Raw genomic sequence first — 20,394 nt, 5'->3', positions numbered from 1 at the left:
CAAGAAGAAATTAAGTAAAAAAGGAAGGAAGAAAGAAGGAATAAAGGAGGGAGGGAGGCAATGAATGAGGGAAAGAAGGCACGAAGCATCTCTTTCTTACCCCATTCTTTCCTTTTTTCCCTTTTTATCCTGTTTTTTCCCTTTCCTTACTCTTTCTCCTTCCCTTCTCACGTTCTTCTTATATAATCCACCTAACCTCTCCTCTTGTCCTGCTCCTTCCTACTCTTGTTACTTTATTTTCCCTTCCCCACACGGATCTTTCCCCTCTCTTCTCTCTCCCATCCCTTCTCTTTCCAATTCCTTATAATATCTAACTAACTCCACTTCTCCACCTTTACTTCCCCTTCTTTCACCTGTTACCTAATCTTCCCTTCCCTCACAGGTCTCAGGTCCATGCACTCCTTCCTGGGCTGCATGAGAAATATCTTCATCAACGACGTAAGTGTCTTGTGGGAGCTGAACCAGAAGAACAAGACCACTCGCTACCTCGGCCCCACTGTGGAGACTCCCTTCGTGGACACCTGCAATGACGTGAGTGTGGATGTAGGGGTGAGGTGTAGGGGTGGTGTTAGTGTGGGAGGGACTGCGTTGGTGAGTGTGATTTCCTTTTTACTCTACAACCCAATAAAACATTCCCCCAACTCTTCCTTCGTCAGCGTGACCAGATGATTCTCTTCACCCTGTCGACGGAGCGCGCGCACGTCAACCTATCGAACCCAACGCCGGACTCCTTCAAACTGGCCGTGTCGTTCCGCCCCACCACGCCCAGGGGGGTGGTGGCGTCAGGCTACGTGGACATACTCGACACCAGGAGCGAATGGGAGGTGAGGGAGACGAATGGGAGGTGAGGGGAATGATATGAGGGGAAGACGAGTAAGGGAGAACTAGGTAGAATGGGGTGTTGATATGGGAGATTGAATAGAAGAAGGATGAGGATGAGGAGTGGATGCGTAATGGAGAAGATGGAGGTAGAATAGTTTGCAATGGGGGATTGAGAAGGGCAAAGAGGAGGAATGGATGAGTAATAAAGGAGAAAGAGATAGAAGTGGTAGGAATGAGAGATTAAAAAAGAGGAGGAGGAGTAGTGGAGAAGGAGAAGGAGTTAGAAGAGGTGGAAATGAGAGATAGAGAAGTAGGAAGGAGGAGGACGAGGAGGAGGAGGAGGAGAAAGAGTAGTGGAGAAGGAGAAGGAGTTAGAAGAGGTGGAAATGAAAGACAGCGAAGTAGGAAGGAGGAGGACGAGGAGGAGGAGGAGAAGAAAGAGTAGTGGAGAAGGAGAAGGAGTTAGAAGAGGTGGAAATGAAAGATACAGAAGTTGGAAGAAGGAGGACGAGGACGAGGAGGAGAGGTGAATAAGTGATGTAAAAGGACAAGGAGGTAGAAAAGGATGGAATTGGGAACTTACGAGGAGGAGGAAGAGATAACCACGCCCCTCCTTTCACCCCCAGATTCACCACGACGAGACCCACGTTTCCTTCGTCATCCACGACAACTTGGTGCACCTCAAACCCAACACCAAGATCTCCATCGGCAACTGGCAATACGTGAGTGGGATCCGAAGCAACACGGATTATTTGTTTATATATCAGACTTAATGTATTACAGGTATTTTTCTTATGTTCCTTTTCTATTGTGGATGTGGAGGGCTAGTGTCGTACGGCCGTAATCCAAGCCCTCCACTACCAAGAGATTTCATTTATTATATTTTTATCAACTGAAGAAAACGACAGATGCTAAACCGTATTTTTCTCAATCATGAAACTCCAAATAACTCGACACAAATTACATTCTTCTTACTCGTTCTCTCTACTCTCACTCTTCTTACTAATAAAGAAAATCAACATGTTCGGTGCTGTATGTATTGGCACTGAAAGGCATTAATTTTCTTTACTGTTAACCTAAAACGACTTAGTTACATCAATTAGGAAGGTCACAGGCAATACCATTAAAGGGGTCACGTGACGAGGGTTGTGTTCTTCAGGTGGAGGTGACCTACGCTTCGAGGGTCCTGATGAAGGTGAACCGGAAGAGCGTCTCAGAGAACCCTCCCGGACCGCTGACCTTCCACCCCACCGTCATGCTCGGAATCAGCCCCCTGGACGAGTACCCAGGTGAGGGGGCAGGTGACTTGATAAGCTGATTCAGGTGTCAAGATTACCTCCGGAGCGTACCCAGTAGCCTTGGACTTTCATTAGGATTACGTTAATAGCATCTTTTTATCAGTGAATTCCTACAATAGTGTTACCGGATCTTTTTATATCAGTGTTCTATTTAATGTTACCTTGAGTGAAGTGATCCCTTGGTGGCTAGATTGCGTTTGGTAGGCCGCTGTTGATTGGTTGGTTTCCTATTTTGCTGTCATGGAGGTCGTCTGTCAATCACACATACTCCCGTGCCCGTGTTTCTTTATCATTTGCCTCAACTCATCACTTACGCAAGGCAGACAGTTATGATTGGTGCCATCAGACTCAACAGTGATTGTAGGACTCATGTATGTTTGTCAGAATTTGGTAAAACAGAAGATAAAGAAATATGAGAGGTATGAATTCATGAAGATTCCCAAAATGTTTATACTACTGTTTATATATTGCCCTTTAAAAAAGTATTGAAATAGTTCTTAAGTAAACCACATCACCGTCTAAATTAAGGCATCTAATGCTCCTTATCAGTAATATAAAAGCATTTCAGTTTGCTACGTAAAGTTTTCGACAGTTTTCTAAAGTCCACGTAACAAAGTCAATGTTATACAGAAAATGTTATCTTTTACTTAACAACATAAAGTCTCGGTAAATCTCCTGCCACATTTATCACCAGCAAGTTTGTCAGTAGAAGTTTCATCAGCAATATTTCCACCTCAATGCATTTAACTTTAAAATGCCTACAAGTCAAACAGGCTGTTACTGGCGGGGCGTTCCATAGGCAGTGACGCAGTGAACTCTACGGTCACGGCCAGACACTTTTACATTACTCGTCAGCTCCTATGATGGACAATGAGAACAGCCCTGGCTTATTCCCCTTCAAAATATACCTATTCTACACCACTCTATTAATCCTAAGTTAGCAAGGCGAGTAATGAGCACGCTGATCAGTCTTTGTATCACATTGAACTCTCTCCTCTCCCTCGCAGTCGCTCAGTCCGACATATTTCTTCGCCACAATCATTTGTTAGTGTGATGTCTCATGTCCCCGCTACAGGCATGGTGGGGTGCCTGAGGAAGGTGGAGCTTGGCGGCGAGAAGGTGGATCTGAGGTCACTCGTTGGGACCAGCCTGGCCCACAAGGATGCTACATACGACGGCTGCAGAGTGAGTACAAACGACTGGTTGATTGCTTCATTTTATTGTTGCGAATAAAAAGGCTGTTGAAAAGGTAGTCAAGGTTAACACAGACGTACTTAGACCTTTTATGTTCCCTTGCCCTGTAGGAAAGCCAGTCATGGTTAACACAGACGTAATTAGACCTTGTTTGTTCCCTTGCCCTGTATGAAAGGCAGTCATGGTTAACACACACGTAATGAGACCTTGTTTGTTCCCTTGCCCTGTATGAAAGGCAGTCATGGTTAACACACACGTAATTAGACCTGAAAGGCAGTCATGGTTAACACACACGTAATGAGACCTTGTTTGTTCCCTTCCTCCCCTGTCAGGTTCTGGGCCCGTGTGACAGACCCGGCGCTTGTGAACACGGGACGACCTGCACAGTGGGCGACGACGAGGAAATCCAATGTAACTGCACCGACTCTGGCTACACCGGGAAGACGTGCCACTTCTGTGAGTCCACCCAAAACATGTCATTGCCAACCCACCATTTTGAAAACACCGCTTGTCGTCCACCCAAAACATGTCATTGCCAACCCACCATTTTGAAAACACCGCTTGTCGTCCACCCAAAACATAGATTCCGTTTGTTTTCTTCTTTCTTGCATAAACGTTTTTCTTTTTATTATTGCAAAGATTTACTGAAAGGATAATTACTTAGTCCCGACTTTTTTTTTGCTTAGCTGAAAGATTCACTCGACACTACAGATAAACATTACTGGAAGGATTATTAATTAGCCGAGTGATGCTTTAGATATAGCAAAAGCAAACACTCATGGCAAAATATACATACATTCTCCATTAATATATCCATCCTTGCCTAGACTCATAGATTTCCCTTCTCTACTTAACATAAACTCTTCTTGACATCTAAGAAATATGGTCGAATACATTGTTTACTTCCCATATTTCAACGTAAACTTCATCAGCCAATCAGAAAATGCGGTCAGAATTATTACTTAACTGTTTATTCTTCTCACAACACTAATTTCCTATAACAAACTTTTTTTTCTCACATAAACCTCAAGTGCCAGTCTATGAATACGGTCAGAATTCTTACTTAACTTTTTTTCTTTCTTTTTACAACACTTATTCTCTAACAAACTCCTTTTTCTCACATAAACCTCAAGTGCCAGTCGAGAAATGGCGTCGGAATCCACAGGTCACATCACATCGTCGCCTCCTATAGCACTGACACCAACAAACTCCTATTCTGGCATAATCTTCACGTGTCTATCAAACATTCTTAGCGTGATCTTTTGTTTCCATTCATTATTGCCCTTGAGATGTTTCCTTTACTGAAAAAAAAATAGTGTCAGAATCCACAGTTTACCTCCTCTCGTCTTCCCTGCAGCGCTGTACAAGTCGTCGTGTGAGGAATACCGCCACATCGGCTACAACACTTCGGGGGTTTTCAAGATCGACGTGGACGGGAACGGACCGCTCCCTCCAGCCCACGTCAAGTGCGAGTTCAACCCCTTTACTGGTGTGACCACAACCATCGTGGAGAACAACTTGAGAGAGAAATATGTGAGTAAGGGGAGGGGAAGGAGGTGGAGGAGAGGGAAGATAAATGGGAAGAAGATTAAAAGGGAAGGGAAACGTAAGGAGGCCGGGAAATATGTGAGTGAGGGGAGGGTAAGGAGGTGGAGGAGAGGGAAGAGAATTGGAGGAAGATTAAAATGGGAGGGAAACGTATGGAGGCCGGGAAATGCTGGAGAAGAGGAATATATGAGTGAGGGGAAGGGAAGGAGGAAGAAGAGGAAGGTAAGGGAATGGAACTGGTAGAGGAAGGGAAGAGAGAGAAGAAAGAAAAGTTATTTGAATTAGGAAAGGGAAGAAAAAAAAGAAGGAAAATGACTAAGGATGATAATTGATAGAGAGACGGAAAGAGAAGGAACGAGGATAATTTAACCACACAAGGAGTGGAAGTCCATTTATCCTTATCCTGACCTGACCTGACCTTCCTTTAACGTGCATTTGTTCCTTCCATGACCTGACTTAACCTAATGTGACCTTCCTTTCCCCTACAGGAGGTGAGGAGACCTGACCTGGGCAACGTGAAGATTGATGTCCAGTACCGAGACTTCACCCCCGAGATGCTCAAGGCCTTGGTCACGAGGGACGAGACTTGCACTCAAAAGGTAAAAGGGATTTCCTGCACGACCTCTTAACTTTCACTGTGTCATTTCGGGTCGAATTATAAGACATCTCGCCACCCAAGAACACATATTTGACAAGGCTTTCATTGGAGTTTTGGGCATTTCCAGGACTAGTTGTATGACCCTGGTGGTAGTTTGACCCTTCTTCTATACAGTGAACCTAAGAAAACACTCATTAGAACTCACCTGGTCCCCTCCTTGACCTTTAGAAATAGCTGAAGTGAGAATTCAAAGTGTCTTACAATACCGACGTTGTTTTTGTTTGTTAAAGAATTCACCGCACGTACCTTGAGTCTCCGTGTCTGAGTCTTACCGTTTTATTACGTGTTTCTTTCTCCCCCTCCCACTATTTTCGCTGCTTCCTTCACTTCTCCTTAATCTCTTAACTGTGCATCATTCATCACTGTCAAACCCTTATCTCAGGAATACGACTTTCTTCCCTCTCGCTCTCTCGTTCTTGCTCTCTTCGTCTCTCTCTCTCTCTCTCTCTCTCTCTCTCTCTCTCTCTCTCTCTCTCTCTCTCTCTCTCTCTCTCTCTCTCTCTCTCTCTCTCTCTCTCTCTCTCTCTCTCTCTCTCTCTCTCTCTCTCTCTCTCTCTCTCTCTCTCTCTCTCTCTCTCTCTATCTATCTATCTATCTGTCAATCTATCTATCTATCTTTTTCCACTATACGGGCTTACAGATTTGGTAGGTATTTGTGAAGAATCCTGATGGTCCGCTCCAGCTCGGTTATGGAGCGGGAGAATTTGCATTTATAGTGGCGCCGTCATGTACCTTCCTGCTTGCCTCCCTTGACCGTATGAGGCCCGTAGTGACAGAGGGGCATAAGTGCCATTACATTATGAAACGTGTAAACCTCTCTGTCATTATATGGCTTATATCTATCTATCTATCTATCATCTATCTATCTATCTATCTATCTAACTATCTATCTATCTGTCTATCTATCTGATATTAATACACCCTTCCCCCTTTAGGCCACGTATGAGTGTCGCCGTTCGCCCCTCAAGCTGTCCACACACACCTGGTTCGAGTCCCCTTCAGATGACTACGTGACAAGCTTCGGCTCCAAGACATCAGGAATCTGCCGCTGCCGGGGTTAGTAACGTAGAGGAACAGTGTGTTATCTTTGGGTCTTATCAGTACTGTATCTGTACCCCGTTGTGTTTCCTCCCTTGTGGACTGTGTCAAGGTTTTCTGCCTTCCTTTTTTAATATGTAGATGCATAAAAATGAACACAAACTTGAGACAGATTGATGATAAATATATATTTCCACTTGTTCTCCAGCTTAAGCTTAAACTAGACATACTTAGATCGACAAATACTACGTTTTTTGTTTTGACGGAATTTAAAGATGACCACAAACTTAATACATGTAGATTGTTGGATTGATATTGCTTCTTGTTTTCTGAATGCATAAATATTACCACAAACTTGAGACAGATAGATAAAGGGACAAATACTTTTTTTATTTTATTTGGTAGCTACATTAAGATAACCACAAACTGAATACAGGCAGATAGACAGAGAGAAACCTACTTCTTTTTTGGTTTTCATTCACGAATCCTTCACCCAACAACAATTTCATCCATGCCGCACTATGCATCACCAACATGGATTTAAAGATTCTGTATATACATTTTTTTCTTCCTTTTTCGTTTTCTAAATACATAAAAACAAGCAAAAACTAAACACAGACATACAGATAGACAGACATTTCTTTTTGGTCATCTCCCTCCCATGCCTCACGTCTCTGCCTCTCTCCCACACACAGAAATTGGCGCGTGTGACAAGTACAACGTGGCGTGTAACTGCGACGCGATGGACGGCTTGGCGAGGAGTGACGTGGCCGTGTTTACAGACCCCAAGAAGATCCCCCTCACGTCCATGGTCTTCCTGGCTTACAATGGCGGCCTGAAGGAGGAGTCTGAGGGCCGGATCACTCTGGGTCCGCTCAAGTGTGAAAAGGAAGGTGTGTTTAGTACGTCGTTGGTGTCTGTTGTTGTTGCTGGTGGTGGTGACGGTGGAACTGAGTAGGGGCATGAATATGAGATGGAGAAATAAGAGGAGTAGGAGGAGGAATAAGAAGAAGCGAAAGAGAAGTGGAGGAAGAGGAGGAAGTCAAAGAAGAAGAAGAAGAAGAGGATGAATATGAGTTGGAGAAATAAGAGGAGTAGGAGGAGGAAAAAGAAGAAGCGAAAGAGAAGTGGAGGAAGAGGAGGAAGTCAAAGAAGAAGAAGAAGAAGAGGATGAATATAAGTTGGAGAAATAAGAGGAGTAGGAGGAGGAAAAAGAAGAAGCGAAAGAGAAGTGGAGGAAGAGGAGGAAGTCAAAGAAGAAGAAGAAGAAGAGGATGAATATAAGTTGGAGAAATAAGAGGAGTAGGAGGAGGAAAAAGAAGAAGCGAAAGAGAAGTGGAGGAAGAGGAGGAAGTCAAAGAAGAAGAAGAGGAGGAGGAGAAGGCAAAGGAGAAGAAGGTAGAGCGGAAAGAAAAAGAGGAGGAAGGAAAGGAGGAGGAGAAAGAAGAAGAAGAAAAAGATTAGGAGGAGGAGGATAGTGACAGATTTTAATGCTAAACCAGCCTCTTCCAGACTCCTTACTTTCTTATGTTCTTATACTTGACCTCCTTGACCACCATACAGCCGTCGCGGAGCAGGCTGTGAGCTTCCACAAGACGAACACGTACGTGGAGGTGCCGGCGTGGCGGGAGGGCAGCCTCGCCTTCAGTTTCAGGACCACCTCCCAATGGGCCGTACTCGCCTACCAGCCCGCCTACCACCCCGACCACGCCACCTTCAGGATCGCTCTTCTTGGGGGTGAGTAGAAGCAATTAGTCTTTTTTTACGATAAAGGAGACAGCTCAAGGGCAGTAAACAAAGGAGAGTCAAAAAGCAAACAGTAGTGGAAGGAGTGTTTGTTCGTGCTGTCCAACTTCCTAATGCAAAAGTTTACATTATCTTCATTCTTTCACCTCTTTCATTGGTAAATTCTGGAACCGTCAACATTCTACGTTTCGTCTTTTTTGCGATAAAGGAAACAACTCATGGACATTAAACAACGAAAAACAAAAAGCCCGCTAATTGATGCATCTGCCAAATCAAACATAAGGAGTGGAAGAAGTGTTTGTTCGTGCTGTCCAACTTCCTAATGCAAAAGTTTACAGTATCTTCATTCTTTCATCTTCTCGTTGGTCTTGGCTGTCTCCTCATTTCTGAATGGAAAGTGAAATTCACGTACAATTTTTGGCTTGGATCTTTAAATTGTCCCGTGTATGAATTCCTTTTATTATTTCTTGACCATCAGAGAGAGAAGTCGAGTTCATGTACACCTTCCACGGCCTCGAGCACCGCCACAGCCTGCACACCACGCGGCGCCTCAACACGGGCGAGTGGCAGCAGGTGCTCATCGACATCCACCTCCGCCAGCTGCGCTTCCTCGTCAACTCGGAGCAGAAACTCATCAACGTGGAGGACGACGCCAACCTGGGAGTGCTCGACGGCTCCATGTTCCTGGGGGGCATGCCAAAGTTAGTATTCTATGGCTGGTATTACAAGACACTTTGCCACCTCACATCACCTATTTATAAAGGTCAAAGAGGGGATCAGTCGGGTTCTAATGAGTGTTTCTTTAGGTTCATGGTACAGAAGAAGGGTCAGATTACCACCAGGGCCATAAAACTACCCCTGGAAATGCCCACAACTCCTACGAAAGCCTTGTCAAATATGTGTTCTTGGGCGGCGAAATGTCTCATAATGCGACTCTATGTGTTTCTTTGGCCTGTTCGCATCATTAGTGCTACATTATGGCTCTTCCTATAGTATGATTCCTCGGTGGGGATGCTGAAGTTAGATTCAAAAGACAAAGCAAAAGCCATAACGAGTATCTCATCCGTATTATTATCGCATCTGTTAATATAAATGATGGCGTAGATCGAACAGTCAAAGCATAAGATATCAGTTAACCCATTGATCGCGGATTTCCTACAAGAAGACATCACCAAGCTACAGGAGTGGAACAAAAAGTGGCTGCTCCAATTTAGTGAAGAAAAATGTGAGGTCATGCATCTTGGGAGGGGAAATCCAGCATACCAATACCACATGGGAAACACTCCACTACCCACCACAGAGGCACAGAAAGACCTGGGAACATATTTGACTAGGCTACCAGTGAAGGCAAAATCCGTGCCAATCGCAGCGGACGGGTTAACTCATTTGTTCTATTATCATCTGTTAATATAAATGAAGGCGTAGATCGAATAGTCAATGCTTAAGCCATATCAGTTAACTCAAACGTCCCTTTTTACACTCGCAGGAACATGGACATTTGGAACAAACAGCTGAGTGACGCGGACCGGATGCCGAGTCTTACTGGGTGCATCCGCGACCTCACCGTGAACAACGAGCTGATAGACATGGACCGTTACGTGAGGGCGGCGCCGATCGGGGTCTCATCCTCGTGTAAGACGTCCTGCGAGCCCAACCCCTGCCAGAACGAGGCCACGTGTGTCGAGAACTGGGGATCCTACTCGTGTGTGTGCAAGAACTCGCTGGCGCACTCTGGCAAGCACTGCGAGATTAGTAAGTGAACCTGACTTTTTTTAGTACCGGTAGTAATAGTAGTAGTAGTAGGAGGAGGAGGAGCAGTAGCAATAATGATAATACCAATAATGTGGCACCACGCAGACCCCAACGAGGACGCCATCACCTTCACCACCGAGGCCTCCAAGCTGAGGTTCTTCATGAATGAGACGGCGGACGTGTGGACCAGCAGACTCCTCAACAGCACGTCGCTCCTCCTCAACTTCCGCACCCACGCACAGCAGGGCCTCATCCTCTTCGCCTACGACTATCTCAACAACTTCCTGCAACTTCACCTCGCCTCCCCGACCCGCCTGGTGCTCCTCTTCAACTCCGGAAAGCAGGCGTTGTCCCTACCGCTGGAGACGACAGGTGAGGCCATCCGGTGTTGCCTTGAGGAATGGGTCAAAGCTTAAACTGGTGGATTGGGGATGATTTTTACTTATGTGCTGTGATCTATCCAAAGAGCTACCATGTATAAGTTTCCCGGCCTCTTACAGACTCCTTGTGTTCTTATGATCTTAGTAACCACAAACACTCATCAGTATCCAGTCCCTTAGTGCTTTCTCATTCCTTCTTTCATCGTTCATAAGGAGACTCAGACTTTCTTGCCCAAGTGTACCTACTCACACGCCATCCTGTCTCTCGTTTAGTGTTTTCTCGTTCCCTTTCATCATAAGGAGACAGACTTTCTTGCCCAACTTTGCCTAATCATACACCGTCATCTCTCTCTCTCTCTCTTTCGTTCCAGTAGCGCTCAACGGAGGCCAGTCGGTGCAGGTGGCCCTCAATCGCACCTCCTCCTCCACCACAATCTCGATACTCACCGCGGGCGTTCACTACACTGCCACAAGCGACGCCGGACTGCAGCTGCTTCAGGACGAGGACTACGAACAGTTTCCCTTCGGCGATGTCACCCCGCTCGCCGACATGGTGTACTACCCTCACTCCATCACCCGGCCCGGACCATTCTATAAGGCAAGCACTCGTTTCCTCTCCCTCGCCTTTCTGTCTAACATCCACGCCATCACTATAAGGAAGGATGAAGATAAACTAGGCAGTGTGATTCATTGGATGTTTTTTCCTAAATACACGTACATAAACTGGCTTCTCTTCCCTTTTCGTCTTATATAATATACTAAAAAGTCGTCTCTTAGTTTCTTCCCTCTTCATCTCTTCCCTCTTCATCTATCTTTCTTCGTCTCCTCAGGCTTACTTGGGCTCAGCGGAGGACTCGAAGTTGGACGTGAAGACTGACCTGCCTGGCTTCGTGGGCTGCCTCAGGGGTCTTCAGCTGGACTCGAGCCCTGTGTCGCTGAGTTCCCTCCTGACGCAGAACCCAGGTGAGTCAGGGCTTTATTTCATCTTCCTTTATGAATTCCAACTTCCTAAAGCAAAAGTTAGCCAATAGTTTCATACCTTCATCCCTTCCTTATTATTGTGTGTTCAGCCGAGGGAGTCAAGAGGGACTGCGTGATGATGTGTGACCGCAAGCCTTGTCTCAACGGCGGCGTCTGCAAGGAGGACTTCCAGTACCCAGACAGTTTCCGCTGCGACTGCTCGGACACCTCCTACACCGGCCCTGTCTGCAACTCCGGTGAGGAAACTGATGCCCTTTCCAGGCGCTTTCGGCTTTCGCAACAAATATATTTCCAACGGCCACAAAGGAGATTAGTCGGATTCTCATGAGTGGGTTTTTTTTCTTCACATTCATGGTGTAGAAGATTTGTCAAACTATCACTGGACTCATAGAACTACCCATGTGAATACTAACACAACCTCTACGAAAGCCTGAGTCTGCCTGGGTTGTGTCATGCTTGTCAAATACTCGGGTTCTCATGAGGGTTTTTTTTTTCGCGTTCATGGTGTAGAAGATTTGTCAAACTATCCCTAGGCTCATAGAACTACCCATGTGCATACTAACACAACCTCTACGAAAGCCTGAGTCTGCCTGGGCTGTGTCATGCTTGTCAAATATTTCCATAGGCCACACATTAGTCGGGCTTTCATGAGTGTTTTTTTTTAACGTTCATGGTACAGAAGCCTTGTCAAATTTTCACTGGCCTCTTTTGTTTTACTTTAGGAGCAGCGAGTAGCGGGCTTTTTTTTATTATTGTTTTCTTTTTTTGTTGCCCTTGAGCTGCCTCCTTTGTTGTAAAAAAAAAAAAAAAAATAGAACTACCCATGTGAATACTAACAGAACCTTTATGAAAGCCTGATTCCGCTTGGCTTGTGTTGTGCTTGAGGGCAGTGATGGAGTTTTCATGAGAGAGAAGGACAGTGTTTATTTAAGTGCCGTACACTGCCACCAACATCATTTAATGGCTCTCCACTCTCCCACACATGCAGAGGTAGCCTACACCTTCCATGGACGGGAGTGGCTGAGTCGCGGGTCCCCCACTTCGCCGCTGGTGGAGGGCTTCGCGCTGGAGTTGGCTTTCTCCGCCTCCACAAGACAGCCGAAGCCCCAAGTCGTCGCCCTCGTCAGATCCACCTCCTCTGAGTAAGTGCACTAAGCTAAAATACATAGTTAAGAGGTAGCTTTCCACACTCGCTAACCCCTTCAGCCTTTACGATAGTCCACTGCAATTCAAAAGCTTCTCCCATTGCTCCTCACCTCACTTTCTATTGTTAGTGTACTTAGTCCTGCTTTAGCGATGGTTCTAATTCACAATGGTATTCTCAAATGCTTCTGTCTCTAACATCAACTATTTCCAAAGGCCAAAAAGGAGATCAGTCGTGTTGCTAGGAGTGGCATTTCAGGTTCGTGGTACAGAAGAAGGGTCAAACTAACAACAGGGTCATAAAACTACCCCTGGAAATGTCCAAAACTCCTACAAAAGCTTTATCTGTTCCCAACTTCATGCTAACTCCCTCACGTCTTCAGGAATCCTCTTGACTACATCTTGGTGACGGTGGAGCCTGACGGAGCCGTGGGTGTGAGCGCCTCGCTGCTGTCCCTCGTGCCTTACGAAATCATTTCCAAGGCGACGCCGAAGGAGGGAGTCAATGCCTACAGCGGCCTGCGTCACGTGGTCAGGGTGGAGTGGCGGAGGTCTGAACTGCTTATTACGGTGCGTGAGAAGCGTGTGTGTAGGGGGGAGGGGGGTGGAAACATTCGTTCATTTTTATTTTATTTTTTTACCTTCTAGTTGTAATCCGGGAATGGTTGTTAATACTTACCCAGATTAAAATTGTTATCCTCAGATGTTTTCTCATCTCAACTTTTTCCCCTCGCACAGGTTGATAAAAAGGAGCTGCAGTGGACCCGCGGGGGCATTCCCAGGGCCACAAGGACGCCGGTGAACCCCTTGCCGCGAGGCCTGTACCTGGGCGGGCTGGAGGCAGGCGTGGACGACCGCTTCTCGGACTATGACAACTTCCACGGCTGCATCTCCAGTTAGTTTTGTTTTTTATCCACGATCCTTCACGAGGATCAGCATGCGTTAGCCTCTTGTCCCACACATGTTACCGGCATTCTTGAACTTGCTAGATATATGCCCTAACCCTCCACCTCTTTCCCGTGGCCTCGCTGCTCAAGGCTCTGCACTCCAGGTCATATCTATGCTGTCCAACTCCCTAATGCTAAAATAACCAGTATCTTCATTATCTAACCTATTCCACTGGCAAACTCTAAACAGTCTTTCCTTCAAGAGAGGAGTATTAACACACCCCTCAAACCAAACTGCCTATTCTTTCGGAATCTCCTTTCATATTCCTTCTTTAGGAGCCTGCCCTTGGCTTGCTTCCCCAACCGCAAAAAAAAGATAAAATCTTGCCCTGTTTACCCCCAGACGTGGTGGTGACGGAACCCGAGGGCAAGGTGTTCCCCCTGCAGGAGTACAGTGACCATGACCTTCATATTACCAACTTCGGTCTGCCCGGCTACGGCTCGTGCGCCGGCTTCCCCGCCACGCCCGTCATGGTCATGGCCTATAACAACAGGACGGCCCTCAAGACGGTCAGTACCTAGCAGCGCGGCCCGTCTCAGGCTGTTGTTCATGACGGTAATAATGCCATTATACATATATGAGCATTCGCCACCAGCGTATCCATTAATTACATACGTTTATTTCTGTGTCGCCGCACTGCAGGTGAAGGGAGACTCCTGGAGATACATCGAGGCCATGAGAATGCCCTACGATTCCCCCCCGCCCCAGGCTGCTCCTCAGAGGGACACGGCCATGGACAACGGTAAGGAACACCTCGAAGGAAACTGTGCCAACCATCTATCAGTTTTCAACCTTCTCTCCGATAGCCATGCAGCACAGACTCCGCGAAGAGCTTTCTCCAAGTGATCTTGCCTGCTTAGCCGAGTCTTGGTCATCCTCTTTTAGCTGTTGTCTGAGTTTGTGTTACTTAATAATTTCCACTTTTTCCAGCTTATAAAAATATATATATATATCTACCACCCTGCCCTCTGAAACGTTTGTTGGCTCTTCTGTTTCGTGTCTATACATCTACCTGTTAATTTATCCACGTGTAGCGCCTTCTGAACCTTACTAGCCTTTTTATTTTATTTTTATGCTGATGCCGCTGTTTTCTCTGCTTGGGTCATGCTGCCCCCCACCCCTACCTGTTCAGCTGTCTACCAAAATGTCTATTCATCTACCTTCTATGCATCTGCCTTCTAAATCTTACTAACCTTTTCCTCTTTTTGTACCGATGCCGCTAGTTTCCCTCTGCTTGGCTCGTGCTGTCCCCCCCGTGACATCCCACTTACCTGCTCATCTATCCACCTGTCCCCGTGTAGAATCTTACAGGCCTCAGTAACCCTTCAAGTCTACCCTCTCGCCCGCCAGTGGTTCCTGCCGTGGCCGGGACGATCATCCTTGTGGCCGGCCTGATCGTGGGGGTGTTGTGTCTCAAACACGTGGTCAAGACGAATAAGAGTAAAGGGGGTAAGAAGCAGGAGGCGGAGAGGCTGAAGGAGGAGAAGAGGAAGGCAGAACTCCTTGAAGAGAAAAGGCTGAGAGAAGAGGTAAGAGAGAAAGAGAGAGAGAGGGAGAGACAGACAGACAGAGGCAGACAGAGAGAGAGACAGACAGACAGATAGAAAAACAGACATATCACAGAATACGTATGTAGCTATCGATACAGAGAAATTAATATTTTCATCATTAACTCTTGTATTAGGCTGTTGGACCACTAAACTGAAAGGTACATTGACGCTCCGCTCTTGAAATAGTAAAGGAGATTGTGCAAGAGCTTACCAGTGGAGATGAAAGTGGAGATACTGGTTAACTCTTGCATCAGGCAGTTGGACCACTAAACTGAGCCCCTCCACCCCCTCCTCCTCCTTCCCCCAGGCTATGGTTAAACGCGCCCAGGGGATCACGGATGGCACGGCGGTGGAGCTGGCACCGCTGCTGCCGACCCAGAACGGCGGAACGCAAGGCAAGGAGGAACTCTTTTTCTTTGCACATGTGTGTATGTGTGAGAGAGAGAGAGAGAGAGAGAGAGAGAGAGAGAGAGAGAGAGAGAGAGAGAGAGAGAGAGAAGAAGAAAAAAAAGAATGAAAGAAAGGAAGAAAGAAAGAAAGAAGGAAGGAAAGAGAAAGGAAGAGAGAGAGAGAGAGAGAGAGAGAGAGAGAGAGAGAGAGAGAGAGAGAGAGAGAGAGAGAGAAAACAAATAAAAGAGAGAAAAAAGGAAAAAAAGGAAGAAAGAAAGGAAGAGGGAAGGGGAGAGAGAGAGAGAGAGAGAGAGAGAGAGAGAGAGAGTCATTGTAATCTTTATAAATAAAAGTCAAGTTTCCCCTTCCACTTCTGTCCTTCGCCAACCCAACCTTCCCGTCTGTCCCAAGAAGTGGTGAAGGTGACGGAGGAGAAGCAGGAGGCGGTGCCGCTGATGGACGCGCCGCCGCCGCCGCCGCCCGAGCCGAGCCAGGACGAGGCCGAGGTGGAGGACAAGCCGGAGGTGCGGACGCCAAAGGAATCGCCCGGGGACCGTCCTCTATCGTGGGATAAGTCCGCCGATGGGCTGCCACTGATCATCGGGACGGAGGTGAGGAAGGGAGGACTATTATGTGTGTGTGTGTGTGTGTGTGTGTTTACAGTAAAGGAAGCAGCTCAAGGGCAAAAAATTATGAACAGTTGAGGGGAAAAAAGCCCGCTAATCATTGCCTCTATAAAACAGTGTATAGAGGCCAATTTCTGTAGGAAAATGACGCAATACAACACACATCCCATTCACCCGCGACTCCCTTTCGTCCCTCTGCAGCCAGAAGGGGGAGAGGAAGGTGGAGACTCGCCATCGTCTGAGGGGAGCAGCTTCGAGTACACCATCGACATCACCGGCACACCTCCATCCTCGCAGAAGTTCCCTCCACCACCGGTAAGACTGAGACCACACTCCCATTCTGAGGGGGGCGGCGGCTCGCGGGGGGTGGAACGGGTCGTGAGCTGGGGGGGAAAAGATAGCAGGGACTTTATATTCGACAACGACGGTAGCATGAGCGACGTATCTCTTGAAAATGGCTCCCGAAGTATACTGTCGAGCATCGAAAGTCTGATCCAGAAGATGACGGTGATGAGAGTGAAGTCGGAAGGCGATTACCCGTCCTGCGCGGAGCCGACGACGCCGCTCTCGACCAGCGAAATCAACCTGGACGTGCTCAAAAGGAAAGTGGACATTAGGATCGTCCCGAGCATCAAGAGTCTGTCCGGCAGCGCCCCAGACCTGCCGGGGGTGAGTCTTCCGCCCGAGAACCTGGAGGACCTACACGAGGAGACACACGAACACGAACACCAAGAACAAGAACAAGAAGAACCAGAACGTGAAGAACCAGAAAAACAAGAAGCAGAACCCCAAAACCAAGACGAACAAGGAAATGAAGAACCAGAAAATCAAGACCGAGAACACCAACACCAAGAAGAACGAGAACATATAAAACGAGAACAAGAAACCCAAAATAAAGAGGGACTAGAAAGTGAAGAACCAGAAGAGCAAGACCAAGAAAAACAAAAGCCAGAAGAACAAGAACCAGAAAAACAAGAAAAACAAATACAAGAAGACGAATCACTACAGGGGCAAAAAGAAAAAGAAAAAAAGTAATCGTACTAAAAAGGAGTCAAAAGAAAATGAAAAGTCGCAACTGAAAGAGAGAGAGAGAGAGAGAGAGAGAGAGAGAGAGAGAGAGAGAGAGAGAGAGAGAGAGAGAGAGAGAGAGAGAGAGAGAGAGAGAGAGAGAGAGAGAGAGAGAGAGAGAGAGAATCAATGACAGACACGACAAAAGAAAAGTAAAACCGTCATGCACCTCAAAGCGCATCGCCTCATAAAAAGAACAAAAAAAGGAGTCACTTGGACCTCCGTTACTCGCCGTCGTCAGTCTGTCACGCAAGGAGCCGCGGCGTCAGATTTCGGCGTCAACTGCGATAATTTTTTTTAAGTCTGATCAAATATTTCAGTCGTCCGCCACATTTACTAACGCGTTGGTATTTTTTGTTCACCCGTATTATTGTTTTAAAGGGCGCCTATTTGATCTCCATCCCGACGTTATGATCTCAAGTAGTATTCCCCGATCTTTCTGTGTCATCAATACGTGTTTGTTTCCTACTCCTCCTGATTCACACATATCATTCCTATTTCGTCTCTCTATGGTTTCAGAATCACTCTTTGTCGTAAACTTATCTTTACTTGTATTTGTTTTCTATTTGTAGGGTCTTCACAAGCCACCACGAACAACATATTAACCATCTTATCAATTCACTCATGAATCATAAGTTTAAGCTTGTGTTCAACTTACTTTCATCTTGTTTCATATCTATGGCAACATGTTGGTATATAAATAAAGTAATTATTGTTTTACTCCCTTGTTTAAGTTACCCAAGCAGGGGTGGCACATCAGGGGTGGCACACTCTCCAATGAACTGCCTTTTAGGCTTTGCATCGCCAATACTTGTCTGGAGGCGACACACACGACACATCAACGCCCACCAGCCACAGTCACAGCCCTCCCGCGGCGCGCCACGCCCGAGCCAGCGCCGCGCCGCCCGCCACCCCTGCTACAGTCTAGGTCTTTTGGTTGTTTCCAGGATTCGAGTGTGTGTGACTCGTCCCCATCCTCCATGCGGGTCCAGCGAGGCTCCACGTCCATGGTGAACGTCGACGAGGACTTCAGCGAAGACGGCGAGCCGCGTCTCCTCAGCCACGGCTCCTTCCCCGCCGAGGACGAGCGTGTAGCGGTAGAGGAGCCGCCCATCGTCCCCATGCACTCCCACCCGCTAGGAGACGGCGAGGTCCAGAAGATTGTGAAAAGCGAAGCAGAAGATGAAATTGTAGTCGTCGATGATTACCTGGACGACAAAGAAACACCAAAGGCGGAAGAGCCAGGCAGCGAAGAAGCAGCTGGCGAGGGCGAACAGCAGAAGGAAGATAATCTCGCCGAAGCAGCCCAGGAGAACGGCCAGACAGACAGCGAGACGGAGACTAAAACAGACCAGTCCTTTGAGTCCGCTCAGGAGGACCAGGACGACGCCAAAGAAAGCGGAGAGAAGGAAGCAGACGATAAACCAGCACAAGAAGGCGAGGCGGAAAACGAACAAACGGTGGAGGGAAAGAAGAAAGCTCAGACGACGGACGGGGAGGAGACGAAGCAAGACAAGAAACCTGACGACAAGAGCGAGTCCAGCTCCTCCGACGACGACTTTGTGGAAGTACGACCTGAGACAGAAAAAGTGCAGGACGCCGAGCTCGCCACCTCACAGGTAAATTCTCAAAAGAAGAAGGAAGGTGCCTCGGGAGGGGCCAAAGGCACTGCCCCAGTCAAGGAGGAGAGAATGGACATAAAGCAATATTACCTCAGAAAGAAGCCGTCGGTGCCTCCGCCCCTCCCGCCGAAGGAGAAGCATTACTTTTAATTGCCGCTGATTCTTTGGGCTTGGGGCGTCGTGGCTTCCCGTGATCTTCATTTGTTTTCTTCCCCGTCACGTGCACCGAGGCCTGGGTGTGCGGGTCTGCCGGCCAGCGCGGATCCTGGGCTCATGACGTCTTCACACAATGGTTCTCAGGGACGCAATCCCGTGACAGCGTGTGCGTATTGGGAGCGATTCTTTTGTTCAGGGGAAAAGAGAGAGGCCTAAGACGACTTACATGCTGTCCTGAAGACCACATATCTAACCGGACACTAGATTCTCTCTCTAAAAAGAGGATCAAAAATAATCTCTGGGAGATAGCATGACCCAAGCTAGATGGCCCCCCTATAAACATTTGCCTGCGCCATAACAAGCTGGGGCCGACCACCAAGTCCCACCATGAAAGCCTACCGGCGCCAAAGGCAGAACGTAAAATGGATTAGAATGTGGTCAATTATTCATGTTCGTGAAGCATCTTGTTACTCCTCTCCTGGAGGCGTTCACGTCACAGGAAGGAGGAAAATAGACGTAGGAAGGCCGTTCAGGACAAACACGATAACACCTTCTAACCCCTGCCTATACGTACCAATATAATTTTCTGCAACAGTATCACGTCAATCCTTTCTATATCAACGCGGTATAGTGTCCGGAGGAGTCACTGTGTGGTGACGTCACGCGGCCCAAGATCCAAACAGGCGGGAAAAAAATACTCCCATACGACGTGACTTGTATCATACTTGTCTCTCTGTCCTGCGTCGCTGTCAGCTGTTCCATGACTGTCTGTTTTCTGTGTGCCAGTTTTCCATGACGGAAATCCTATAGCGTCACCTCTGACCTCCACTGTACAGTGTGTTGGTGAACTGACCTCTTGTTCCCCAGAGCCTTTTTGTTCTTGATGATTCTGAGCTGTACAGTGAACGCCGGGCGGATGTTTCTTATCCCGCAAATATGTTTTCGATGGTTGTGAAGCTCTAATCCTGCCTCTTGGTGTCTGCTTGCAAAAATGTGTTTGAATTTGCTTTAAAAAGAATTTTGCAAATATGATAAAAAAAACTTCAGCAATATAAGTACAATCATTGGTAGTGTCAATTTTCATTAATTTTGTAAATGTTTGACAGTCTAATTTGACAGGATAAGTGGACCCAATTATGAAACTTTGAAACTGATCTCCTGAATAATAGTTTACATAATTTTGAATTATTGGTATAGATCATTTACAAACATAGTCTTGAAATTTTTAAGAATAGTTAACAGACGAAAATAAATGATACAATTTTAAATTGTTTCTGTCTAGCGTTTAAAGACGAAAGGATGTGGGTGTGTCTGTGAGGCCAAAACAGATATTATATTTATTCGCTGCTCTGTGAGGGTTCAGCCGCTGGCGCCGGACCCTCGCTGACTCAAGGATTGCTCTGTTGTTATTGCTACTATTTTTTTCCGGCTCCTGCATCGTGTTGAAAATTTAGAAAGAAAATAAATCTAACAA

The 20,394-nt window shown here is 46.8% G+C and overlaps 1 protein-coding gene across 7 annotated transcripts in view; it reads left to right on the top strand.

Moving 5' to 3' along the window:
* LOC126983946 (axotactin-like) overlaps positions 1-20,394 on the top strand; it is a 52,558-nt gene that overhangs the window by 28,186 nt on the left and 3,978 nt on the right. For 3 of the 7 annotated variants that reach the window (XM_050837203.1, XM_050837198.1, XM_050837205.1), the window contains 27 exons: positions 383-531; positions 657-824; positions 1,449-1,544; positions 1,982-2,111; positions 3,196-3,305; positions 3,647-3,770; positions 4,672-4,847; positions 5,351-5,461; positions 6,456-6,576; positions 7,254-7,451; positions 8,122-8,295; positions 8,783-9,005; positions 9,791-10,056; positions 10,162-10,428; positions 10,808-11,034; positions 11,267-11,399; positions 11,507-11,653; positions 12,406-12,559; positions 12,944-13,130; positions 13,299-13,455; positions 13,851-14,017; positions 14,151-14,250; positions 14,859-15,037; positions 15,366-15,453; positions 15,860-16,059; positions 16,276-16,389; positions 18,090-18,761. In XM_050837203.1, the coding sequence (XP_050693160.1) occupies positions 383-531; positions 657-824; positions 1,449-1,544; positions 1,982-2,111; positions 3,196-3,305; positions 3,647-3,770; positions 4,672-4,847; positions 5,351-5,461; positions 6,456-6,576; positions 7,254-7,451; positions 8,122-8,295; positions 8,783-9,005; positions 9,791-10,056; positions 10,162-10,428; positions 10,808-11,034; positions 11,267-11,399; positions 11,507-11,653; positions 12,406-12,559; positions 12,944-13,130; positions 13,299-13,455; positions 13,851-14,017; positions 14,151-14,250; positions 14,859-15,037; positions 15,366-15,453; positions 15,860-16,059; positions 16,276-16,389; positions 18,090-18,761 (4,838 nt within the window). The remainder of the gene's footprint in view (positions 1-382; positions 532-656; positions 825-1,448; positions 1,545-1,981; positions 2,112-3,195; positions 3,306-3,646; positions 3,771-4,671; positions 4,848-5,350; positions 5,462-6,455; positions 6,577-7,253; positions 7,452-8,121; positions 8,296-8,782; positions 9,006-9,790; positions 10,057-10,161; positions 10,429-10,807; positions 11,035-11,266; positions 11,400-11,506; positions 11,654-12,405; positions 12,560-12,943; positions 13,131-13,298; positions 13,456-13,850; positions 14,018-14,150; positions 14,251-14,858; positions 15,038-15,365; positions 15,454-15,859; positions 16,060-16,275; positions 16,390-18,089; positions 18,762-20,394) is intronic. The other 4 variants (XM_050837204.1, XM_050837206.1, XM_050837201.1 and 1 more) reach the window with 3 other exon arrangements.

This window comes from Eriocheir sinensis, chromosome 55 (assembly GCF_024679095.1).
Source record: "Eriocheir sinensis breed Jianghai 21 chromosome 55, ASM2467909v1, whole genome shotgun sequence".
Lineage (NCBI taxonomy): Eukaryota > Metazoa > Arthropoda > Malacostraca > Decapoda > Varunidae > Eriocheir > Eriocheir sinensis.
This window is presented reverse-complemented; position numbering and strand designations above follow the sequence as displayed.